We start from the raw sequence: 12,075 nt of genomic DNA, 5'->3' as shown, positions 1-12,075 counted from the left end.
CATATCACACAGCCCTAATATAAAAAAACAAAGGTGAGCTAAAAAGATGATATTCCAAGTGAAAGCATAATTATTATGAATTATAAATGCAGATAGTTGAACAGTAGACAGTTAAAACACTGTTTAAATGAAATATTTTTTCTTTTGACATGATAAGTTTATTTGTTTGCAGTATGGCTCATGACTGTTATACTACTAAATGATTATCACACACATTATGTTCTTGTTGTTATTATATATCAACTTAAATCATCTTGTTTCTTTCTTTCTCTTTAGTCTGAAGAGCGGAAGATCAACCCTCAGGTGTCCCTCTATCTGTTGTCTCAAGTAAGCTACACACACACACAGACACACACACACACTCCTACTAGATAGCACTGATATTGTAATATTGGGAGACCCGGATGTCAAAGCAGAAAAACTGTTAAAAAATACCACCAGAGGTGGTCAACACAATCTGAAGGCTGTCCTGCAACAAGGACAATTTATAGTTTTCTACCTCTTCCTGATACAGTGATTAAAACTTTACCTCCAAAAGGGAACATTAAGCTCCCGTCCTATCCTGTCTTTATATAAAAGAGCCCTATCAGACCCTGGGGCCTCCACAGATGCAAATGAGGGAGGTCTCTCAGCAGAGACTTTGAGGTCAGCTTACAGGGTCAGGTCATCGTGTTCCAAAAAGGCTTGACTAACCGGACCTTTTCAGACTTTTTCTATTAAACAGACTTGCTTTACAAAGAAAAATCTCAAAAACCACCAGCACCCAACAAAAGTATTTTGGCCTACTAATTTATCATCTTAACTCCTCAGGAAATGTTATTATTATAGTTGAATGCCAAACTGCCTGCAGACACTCTTGTGAGTTGTAATCTTGCTGTGGCTGCTTAACTCGGTGATGTATTGTCATACAGTCAAGCTGCTCTTTGTAAAGCTTTTTCTACAAGCTTTATTATGTGAATAGAGGAAATAAAAGTTTACTTTGTGCTGCATTAGTTATTACGTACACCTTGCTGTCCTGGAAATATTCCTGAGATTTCGATCCATATTGACATGACAGCATCACAGGTGCTACACATCTGTGATATGAATCTCCCGTTCCACCACATCCCAAAGTTGCTCTGCTGGATTGAGATCTTGTGACAGCGGAGGCCTTTTGAGTGCATTGAACTCATAGTCATGGTCAAGAAATCTGTTTAAGATTATATGAGCTTTGTGACATGGCGCGTTGTCGTTCTGGACACAGCCATCAGAAGGTGGGTATACTGTAGTTATAAAGGCTCAGCAACAATACTCTGGGAGTGTGCAAGAAAATTTCTCCCGCACCATTATACCAGAACTACCAGCAGCCTGAATTGCTGATACAAGGCAGGATGGATACATGGAGAAACTCATCAGACCAGACGATATTTTTCCAATATTATGTTGTCCAATTTTGTTGAACCTATGTTCCAAATTGTAGGCTCAGTTTTCTGAGTTTTCAACAAGTGGTTATTTGAGTTACTGTTACCGAAGCAGTCTGGCCACGCTCCTATGACCTCTGGCATCAACAAGGCAGTTTCTCCCACAGAACTGCTGCTCACTGGATATGTTTGTTTTTTGAGATTATTTTCTGTGAACTCTAGAGATGTTTGTGTGGGAAAATCCCAGCAGATCAGCAATTTCGGAAATGGTCAGACCAGCCAGTCTGGCACCAACAGTCATGCCAGGTTCAGAATAACTTAAATCACCTCTTTCCCCTATTTTGATGCTTTGTTTGAGCTTTGGCAGAATTCCTTGCTCATGTTTACATGAATTCCTGCCAGGTATTTGCATTAACACACGCTTAATAAAGTGGCCAGTGACTGTAAATCGTGTTAATTAAAGGGAGCCAGTTATATTTGTGTAATTTGCAATGCTTACATGTTGGTCCAGATGAACATGTCTAAATGAAGACTTAACACTATAATTTATTTATACTTGTTTTTCAGGTGTTTCTAATCATCCACTATCAGCCACTGGTAAATGCCCTTGCAGATGTTATTTTCAACGGAGATCTGTCTGTATTCACCACACCGACAGATATTCACAGCACGCACAAGAGCACGGTAACGCACACACACACACACTGACTGTATATGTTAATGTACTGTAAACTGTACTGCACTGTAAAAGGTAAAACTGTGAGTGAGTTCAGCATACAAACAAGAAATGTGCACACTCACGCCTACGAAGCAACCGCATGGACACATACACAACACACACACACAGTTGTGTTCCAGAAGTGTGCGTAGGTGGTTATGAGATTGAAGGGTCATGGTTTTCTCCATGATTCACCCACATCAAGGCAACAGTATGCAAATTACTTGACTTTTCTTTTTCTTCCCTTTCCATTTTTTGAACACTCCTGATTCCTGTCTTTCTCTCTGTCTTCCTGCCACGGCGTTGGATAGCAGCATTCGGTTTCCTTTTACTGCTCCGTGCCCTTTCATTTCCATCTGCATATTCTTGTAATTTCCCTCTTCTTTTCTGCCACCGTTTTAATCTTCCCCTTTCATCACCTAATGTTCCCCATCCAGTTCCCCTCACCTCTCATTTTCTACTCTTGATTCAGTTTCTCTTCCCTCATCGCCCCGCCCCTGCTTCTTAAATTTTTTTTGACCATCTGCTTTTAAAGCCAGGTGGGTGTGCCGAGGTAGTGAGCGTTTCTGAGAACCCTTGTGGTTATTCTCTGTGCTGAGTGTGTGTGTCTGTGCGTGCGCGCGCAAGAACTCTCTGGCTGTTGTAAGAAACGGCCTACCTTTTCAGTGAATATAACTAGAGGCGTGATGTCTTCACAGCTTTGGTGTACCACAACAGGAGGCAGCCAGACCCAAATACATACCTGCCAGATATTCATTCAAGATCACTTTCCCTGTTTATATATTTTTCTCTCAAGTAAAATCAGGTAGATTAACAATCATATTTCTCGTGTTTATCCATGAGTTACTGTTTTCTTTTTGGGGGGGGGATTTATTCTTCTTTTTTTTTTTCTTTTTTTTTTTTTTTTTTGTTCCACTACACAACACAAATTTGCGTTTGCACATTAATTATTCTTTTTCTGACTGATTAACATTGATAAAATGGATGCCGGTGCAGGTTGTGTGATTTACTGGCATTTACCCTGCCGCAGTGTATTTGGCATTTTGTTCTGATGCATGTAAAAACGCTAATGAGCACATTAGTGCAGTGAACAAGTGTTATGCATGCCACGCATTTGTGTGACATCACCATGGTTTATTGAGGAAGTGCTACTAACGATTCCTAAAGATGCCAAGTAGATACTCAGAAGTTGCACTGTGAGTAGCGTATCTGCTAAATCACATGTACCGTGTTATTGTTTGATTTATTGTAGATAAAACAGCAGACATATGAGGTATGGGCTCTGTTTTTGCGCAGGTGGTCAAATGGCACCTCCTGTTCGTCTTTGATGTGGCAGGAAATTAGGTCACATGATGGAACACTGACAGAGCTGGCTCACCTAACCCAGATCTCTTTCCTGGAAGAAGTGTTTTCTCTCTCTTTCTCTCACACTTTTGTAGATGTGTTTACTTGCAAGTGCACCAGTTAGATACATGTTTTTGATATTTGCATGCATGTGGCAGTATTTTTTTTTTTTTTTTTTTTTTTGTATAATGTAAGTTCGTGCAGTTCGTTTACTGTGCAGAAAATTCGGTTTATCTTTTGACCTGCAAATGGCACCCTACTTTCAAGCGAGTGTGTGTGTTTGTAGATATGTCGTGCATGCTCCCTGACCTCCATTAATTTCTCAGCATTGGTTTAGACTGCGAGCGGTTTACCAGAATATAGTCAGCTAGCAGGTGTGACACACACATACATGCACACACACACACATGCACGCACACACACACTGATACTGGTTTGTGGTTTGTCTCTGACAAAATACACACTGTGTTTTTAGAGGCAACTACAATGTAATCCTACCAGTAACACACAGAGATACACATGTGAGTATTTTTAAAGCATGGAAACAGACCTAATACCTAAGGTTTTCTGAATTTTAAATTAAAAACATAAAATAAAATAATAGTGGCAACATGTTTAAGAGTTTAAATGTTACAAGAATACCTTCAAGTCATAAGAAATTAATAATAAAGAAAGACAAGATGGAGGAGACAGGCCCAAAGCGAGGGTTTTTAAATGATGTATATAAATTTGCTGCTTTTTTGCTGTGATTCATCCACAATACTTTCACCAGAGGTTGATGCAGAGAAACTGATACTGGGTTTATCCTAGGCACACATTTGAATAGGCAGGATGGTTTCAGACACCTGCTCAAATGTATGTGCATGTATGTTTTGACGTGGTCACGTGCTCATGTTTGTGTTTGGTGGTTTGTGTTAGCGCAAGAACTTAAGTGAAATCAGGCCACCCAGTTTCAGTGTGAGATACAGAGTTTTCTTCCTCTCGGTGTAAGAGCAGGTGAACCTTTTCACGAAATGAAACCAGAGAAAAAGGATTATCTTGGAATTCAGTCCTGTTTCACATCATCACTGAACCCATTAAAGTGTGTGTGTGTTTTAGTTTTAGAGCCACTACCATCATTTTTGTAATTTACTAATAATCTGATAACTACTTACTAAATTAATTACTAAATCAGAGGATGAATGAAATATGTCAATTCCTTTTACGATGTTCCATAGTTCCTGTTTTTACAATGTATTGTTTAAATAGTGGTTGCTCTTTTGCAAGTGCACGGTTAGCACGTGCACAAGTAGTCCCCATGAGCCCCACTTACTTGTTATTGAAATCTTTTTTTTATTTGCAAGGGCAGCCAATCAGAGGACCAATGGCTTAAAGGAAAAAGTAAGGGAGCCAAATGGCTTGTTTAAAACAGTGGATCAGGTGAGGGATTGCACCAAGGCTTGATAAAACATCAGGAAGGATGCTGTTTCAACACAATCCTGCTAAGCTTCCCTGGTAGAACATAAAGCTGAAAATGCATGGATCAACGTGGATCTCTGAAGATCCCTAGTCATCATTTTCTTATAATTTCTAAAAAAAAAAAAGAAGCATTTATAACAGTAGTTGCTCATTAATTATCAATCAGTCAGTTAATAGTTTAATTTGCTAATTATTGGCTTCATACACCAATCAACCACAAATTTAAGCTGTTTATAAAACCCTAAAACAGCTCTGACCTATAAGGACGTGGTGTCCAGAAATGTCAACGCGGGTAACACATGTCAGTTACATCGACATGAATATGAGACATTGTTTTCCACTCTTAACTAAGATGTTTGGTCAGCTTTTTGTTTAACCGTAATTTTACCTGAAGTCATAACTCCGTCAGACTAGACTAATAGTGCTGTATGTAGAAAATGAACTAGAGGATCATCAAGTTTTGAAATGACTGCTTTATGATTACTTGCAGTCTGTGAAACGTCCGGGAGTTTCATATTCATGAGCTGCAGTAAGGAGTTTGTCATTAAAATGTGCAACAGGAAGATTGTCACAGTTACACATGTTATACTTACTGTAAGTCAGCCCTGACAGCACTGCTCAGCATTTTTTTTTTTTTTATCATTTACCAGTTGTTTCCTGTGGGATTGTGTGCATGTGCATTTTGGTGTCGGTTTGGGGGCTGTATGTGGAAAGTGGGTTTCTCAAAGTTCGAGTATGGCCACACAGAAGTGGCCTCAAAGCCTGTGTGTGTTTGTGTAAGAGAGAGAGGAAATAGTCCAAAAATGTATGAAGTGGGAAGTGGCTTTTTGATTAACATCAGTGTACATTTACTGTAAGACTTTGTAATTAGTGTGACAATAAATAGACACAAGTATAATTATATATATATAGATAGAATTTAATATGCAATTTCTGCAAATACTTTTGTTCATGTGTGATTTTTTTTTTTTTTGTCCCTTGGGGGGCGGGGCTGATCTAATTTCCTTTTACCACCTGACTGCTTCCCTTTGTTGTTTCTCCTGTTTGGACCACTGCCTGTCTTTTGCCCTGCCAAAAAGACTTACATCATATGATATGATACATCATATCGAGTTTACATAACTGATTTTTATTGCCTCGCAAGGCTTTCTCTTTGTGCACCTCTGAGCTGCTTTCTGTGCATCTGCTGTTTTTAGATGGAAGTCCTGTTGTGACACAAGTGCAAGTGTTCAGAGTCGATTTTGTGTTTTGCAGAAGTTTGAAGTCTACATACTTGACATGCATATCAGCAGTCATAATTGCTGGGTCTGTAGCTTAGAACCCAGAGAGCAAACAGCAGCTTTGAGCATAGGAGTGAACAATTTATAAGTCTAAAGATGTTCGGTCAGGTGAGGAGTGCAGTTGGGAACATTTTCAACAGCTCACACAGTTATTCACAGAGTCAGACAGACTATTGACTACTCTGATATCCTGAAGCATCTGAACGAAATGGCTCAAACTTTGTTACAAGCCATCAAACTATTTGACACCCAATTGCATTGCATTTAAAGTGCAAGAATTTTTTAAGCTGATTTTTTTAACCAGTGGAATCTTCTCTCAACACCAGCTGTGGTCCTCTGATTTGAGCTTGAGTTGCTTTTTCTTCTCCAAAAGGAAACTCTTGAGGCTCTCTGTTTTGAAACAGTGGAGAAGTTCAGACTTGCATTGCAGACACAAATGTGAAACTTGTCAGAACTGGACTTCCACAGAGTGTTTTAAAAATAGCATAAGCACTGAAAACAGCCTAGAGGTGCACAATGAGACAACCTCAAAAATTTGATCGACCACAAATCAGAACATCAGGAATTCCTTTGGCTTTTTATGGAAAAGTTTTGTATCAGTCTTTTGGATTGCAACTCGTACATTTGTGATGTTATGTTTAAAACTGTTTTGGAGGTTATGGTTATGTGTTGTTGACTAAAATAATAACTCAGTGATACACAGGTGATATATTCCTTCTCTCCTCATACCCTGGCCGCTATCCTGTTTTGCTTCTATCCAACAGGCAAGTGCGGGAGGTATGCGCCGCTTCATCAAGCCTCCGGAGTCTCTGGAGCGCTCACTGGAGCTGTCCCGCCATCGTGGCCGCAAAAGAACACAGAAGAGGCCAAACTACAAGAACCTGGGCGAGGAGGAAGATGATGAAAGGGCTGGGGGCGGAAGCAGCAGTGCAGGAGGAGGACTAGAAGAGGGCTGGGATGATGACAGTGGCAGAGGAGAGAGGGAAAAGGGAAAAGGTACAGAGGGAATAGGAGCAGGTGGGAGTTCTAAGGGAAGCAGAGCGAGTGGGGAGACGGCGGAAGGTGAGTGTGTGTCTCGTTGGACACAGCAGTACAGGACTGTGTTTGTGAGTGTTTCTTCACCGCCATAAATCCAATGTGGTCTCCCATGCACTCTGGTTATCCTCAAGAGAAAAGAGAGAGAACTCTTTAAAGAAAGAACACCGACATTTTTCACTGGAAATGTGGTGGCTTTGCTGCTTTTCACTTGCGCCTACAAGTAAATGCTTAAATGTGATCTCCATCCTTTTGCAGCTGTGTTTAAATTTATATTATACAGCCTCATCATTGGGTTTTTTTTCAGGAAATAAAAGATTCCTGGAAAAAGTAACAGCAGTAAAAAAACAGGCAAAGATGCAAAATCAGAACAGAAACTGTCTCTTTAGCTTGTTTTAAGATGAGGACTCCCTCTTTTTGCTGCATCCTGTTCTTGGCACCATTTAATTTCCCCATGATTATCATGGCTATCACTGATCTTGTACTGAACACAATCCACGTAGCAGTATCGGGTCCCACAGCAATACACCATCCATCCTGTGCTCCTCATCTCTCCGCCTGTCTCTCACTCCTGCTCTGTGTGTGCGTGTGTGTGTGTGTGTGTTCGTGTCTATATTAAAATGTGACCATTTCACTCATCCGAAATGATTCATTTTTTTATGCTTTGACTTATACTGAAACATTGACAGCTTCAACCTTTTTTTTTTCTTTACCTTTTTTTAAAGCACAAATGTGGTCATGGGCTGCAGGGGAAGATGGTTTCAGAATGACATGAGTACCATTTGGGATGGAACAAAGACGCCTACCACTGTTAACAGACTGATAAAACAAGTGATAAAATTACAAACATTTTAAAGAATATGTTTAAAAATAGATCTTTTTTTCTTCATAATAGATTTAAATATTCCTTTGTCTTTTGATGTGTTACTATTAATTGGTAATTTTAACCTGCTTGCTCTAAATACTGTAAGGAACAAATGTGAGGTTTCCTGGCAGCTATAATACATTTTACGACATTCACACTTCATTTGGTTCATACATTTTAGAGCCTCTTTGTTTCGTGTCTGTAAGTGTGTTAAATTTGTGATGTGAATGTGAATGATACTCTGTGAGGTAGGTGGTTGTCCAAATATGTGGAGATTTATGTAAGTAAATACTAAGTGTGTGTCTCTCGGTGTGTGTATCTGTGCAGAGATAGAGATGGTGGTGATGGAGAAGTGTAAGGTGCCAGAGCTGACAGAGCAGAACATCACTGATGAGGAGAAGACAGCTGCAGCTACTCGCACACACACACAGAGGAGCAGGTACATGCACACGCGCACGCACACACACACACACACACACACACACGTGAGTGCACTGCAATGTAAAGCTCATCTAAAAGTCGAATTGAAAATGGGAAAGACAGAATTGTTAACTGAAGCTATGTTCTCTTTATTGTCTGTTTCTCGCTCCCTGCAGGCCGTTCTTAGACATGGTGTACAGTGCCCTTGACTGCACCAGTGACGACTACCACGCGCTGTTTGTCCTCTGCCTGCTTTACGCTGTCTCACACAGCAAAGGTAAGCAAAAGCTCACTGTTAACATCATCTGTCCACAGCACTTCCAAAGAGGTTTTGTCATACCCAGATATTCCTTTGCAGGCTTGTGATGTTTACTTTGTAATAAGATGGTTTTTATCTTGCTCTAAAGGTTCTAGGAGTCATAATTTAACTCTCTATCATCCGGTAATTCTTAATAAATTAATTAAAGACTGATGTTCTTAGATTTCACATTGTATAAAAAAACCATGAAAAATCACTTCTACAGAATCCACAGCTGCATAGTTTTTTTAGTTAGAGCCTCTTAATCACCTCCCTTCTCATCTCCTCCTGCCTTTTCCTGGCACAAACCTTTTGACATGTAATAATAAGGCTTTTGTCTCTCTATTTAAGTAAATGAATATGAAGTAACAAAGAAAATTATTGACGTCTGTTTACTCCAAGGGCTGTATGATTGTTCTCTTTAAAAACACATGTAGATTCATTTGTTTGTGTACAGCAAATGGTAAATGGACTGGTTCTTATATAGTGCTTTTCTACTCTACCTGAGCACTCAGTGTTTTACTGTGCAAAGGTCTTGGAAATAGTTGCAGTGATTTATTGAAACATGTGAAGGCATACAAGGAAATGCAGTACATGAAGCAAAAGGTTTGTTTGTTGTAACCAGATGGAGAGTCAGTGTCTGGTATGCCCACTGTTATTCTTCATCGCAGCCTGAACTTTCTCAGGCAGCTTTCTTCTGATTTCTTTAAGTAGTCTTTAGGAATACTTCTCCAGGTTTCTTGAAGGACATTCAGAGCTCTTCTTTAGATATCGGCTGCCTTTTGTTTGGTTTTTTGCGAAGATGATCTCACACGGCTTCAGTAATGTTGATGTCTGGGGCGGCCAATCCATGACTGATAGTGATCCACTGCAGGGCTCACAAAATTGCTAGCCCGACGTCCCGGGGCTAGCGATTTTTTCCAGTCGGGCTACCAAAATCTATCTCAGCCCTGCCCGTCGGGCTATAATAGGAAGGAAAAATATATGTCAATGCTTTTGCATTCTTTCGGAAATGTAGCTGAGTAATTATGTCATTGGCATCTGTGAGCCACTGTCAATATGTGACATATTGAAATCGCGTTTGAATTTGCTGTTTTTTTGCTTTCACTTTGCGATCGCGCGAACGGTGTATAGAGAGCGGCAGTACTGATTGGTGAGTGACGATTAATTGCGCACCTATTCCTCTGACATCGTCTTATCACTCATTAGCTTACTATTCAAACCTGACGAGTGAAATCTCCCACAGCAAGCTTAAACATGTGAGAGGTTGATTGCGCAGAGAATCGCTGACCGTTATGTGAGTGTGTGTGTAAAAGCAGCAGGATATATATTTTAGTTCTGCTGAGCCAAATAGGACAGGTCAGGGTGAAGAAGTGACAGCCAAAGAAAAGCCTACCACAAAAAGGAAAAGTTATGACAAATCAGACTATGAGGCAAAAAGAAAGTGCAGCTTTATGGTTTCATGGACAAAAGAATTTCTGTGGCTGGAATATGACGAGCTAAATAACCAGGGGTGCACATAAGTGGTCCGCAGGTGCGCATTCGCTGTCAAAATAAAAAACGCGCACAAGATAAGAAGTTGCAACGCGCGTTTGCGTACATAAGATTTTCTGGAGGAGGACAGACATTTGTTTAGAACTCTTAAAGATGTCGAAGAAGCTCCTTTAAGCAATTACTTTGGTGTTCCTCCACCTCCAAAGAAATGTCAGAAGGAGTCCAAACCGCAAAAGAAGCGTGTATTGTTGGAAAAGTGGTTGCAGGAGGTGAGCTGGCTTCAAACAAATGCTGAACGCACAGAGATGTGGTGCAGAATATGCCGTGAAAATCCCACTCTAGTGGACAAAAACAGTCCCTTTTATATGTACGCAAACGCGCGTTGCAACTTCTTATCTGGTGCGCGTCTTTTATTTTGATAGCGAATGCGCACCTGCGGACCACTTATGTGCACCCCTGTAAATAACATAATGTTCTGCCGGGTGTGTTGTTGGTTTTCCCTCGATTTCTGAGTCGACAAGCACCTTTGTTACTGGGACCAGTAATTTTAAGAAAGACCCCCATTAGAACCCATGAGAAATGCAAGAAATGCATTATTGCTCAGTCTGCAATATCTTTTCCAGAACAAACACCAATTGCAAAGAACATACTAAAAATAAACCTGAAAAATCTGTTTAGAGCAGCGTACTATGTTGCAAAGACTGAACTACCATTGGCAAAATTTAGCAGTCTTTGCAAACTTCAAAAAGCAAATGGCCTAGATCTTGGTTCCACTTGCCTCTTACCCGTGACTTCAGTGGAAATTTCAAATTCAGGATCTGACACAGACTGATTCATGTTCTACACAGTTCTTACAAGTTCATAGAAATTTCTGTTCAATTAGAACCAAGTATTTGAGTTGATGATTGTAATTTTTATACAATGTTGTAATTTGTGTTTCACAATTTTTTGATTAAGGTTTTGTTTCCGTTACGATATTATACTTTAATTTATAATATTATAAATGAAACAAAACAGGAAACAAAACATCAATCAAAAAATTGCTCTGTTTTATTCGGGCTACTTAAATTTATTTTGGGCTACCTAAAACTGAAGAGTCCCTGCTCGAAGGTTTTGCGAGCCCTGCACTGTATGTATTTCTATCCAGATACGCTTTCACTGCATTGGGAATGTGTTTGGGATCAATGTTAGGCGGAAAAATTCATACTTTTAGCATTGCATGGTGGATCAGAATTCATACATTTTGACAAGACTTGCAACACCAGTTGGTAAAATGGCACCTCAAACTATAACTGAGTCGCCACACTGTTTTACACATGGCTGCAAACTTCTGTACCTCTCTCCTGAAGGCCTTTGTAGATACTGACAACAATTTGAACCAGAATTTTCAAATTTGCATTCATCACTCCATCAGACCTGTTGCCACTGATTTCTGGTCCAGTTCTTTTGTAATTTAGCATACTTCCATCTTTTCAGCATTTTTCCTTAAGAATGGCTTCTTGACAAGCCACCTTTCCACTGAGACTATTTCATATAAGGATTCAGTGAACAGCAGTGTTGGGTAAGTTACTTTAAATTAGTAACTTAGTTACATTACTAGTTACTTCTCTAAAAAAGTAACTCAGTTACTTCAAGTTACTCGTTACTTTCAAAGTAACTAGTTACTAGGGAAAGTAACTTTGGTTTTACTCAGAATTCTCTTGTTAATGTGTTGCTTCCGTAACTGGATACCCAGCAAGATTGTCAGTCTTCTATCTTGCTTA

General features: G+C 39.8%; 1 protein-coding gene across 5 annotated transcripts in view; it reads left to right on the top strand.

The window, feature by feature from the left end:
• clec16a (C-type lectin domain containing 16A) overlaps window positions 1-12,075 on the top strand; it is a 54,083-nt gene that overhangs the window by 14,818 nt on the left and 27,190 nt on the right. For 3 of the 5 annotated variants that reach the window (XM_013277400.3, XM_013277398.3, XM_013277397.3), the window contains 5 exons: window positions 277-327; window positions 1,968-2,084; window positions 6,965-7,262; window positions 8,428-8,539; window positions 8,697-8,797. In XM_013277400.3, coding sequence (XP_013132854.1) covers window positions 277-327; window positions 1,968-2,084; window positions 6,965-7,262; window positions 8,428-8,539; window positions 8,697-8,797 — 679 coding nt within the window. The remainder of the gene's footprint in view (window positions 1-276; window positions 328-1,967; window positions 2,085-6,964; window positions 7,263-8,427; window positions 8,540-8,696; window positions 8,798-12,075) is intronic. The other 2 variants (XM_013277401.3, XM_013277399.3) reach the window with 1 other exon arrangement.

Source organism: Oreochromis niloticus, linkage group LG4 (assembly GCF_001858045.2).
Source record: "Oreochromis niloticus isolate F11D_XX linkage group LG4, O_niloticus_UMD_NMBU, whole genome shotgun sequence".
NCBI classification, from domain to species: Eukaryota; Metazoa; Chordata; class Actinopteri; order Cichliformes; family Cichlidae; genus Oreochromis; species Oreochromis niloticus.
The sequence above is the reverse complement of the archived record's forward strand: the minus strand, read 5'-3'. Positions and strand labels throughout refer to the sequence as shown.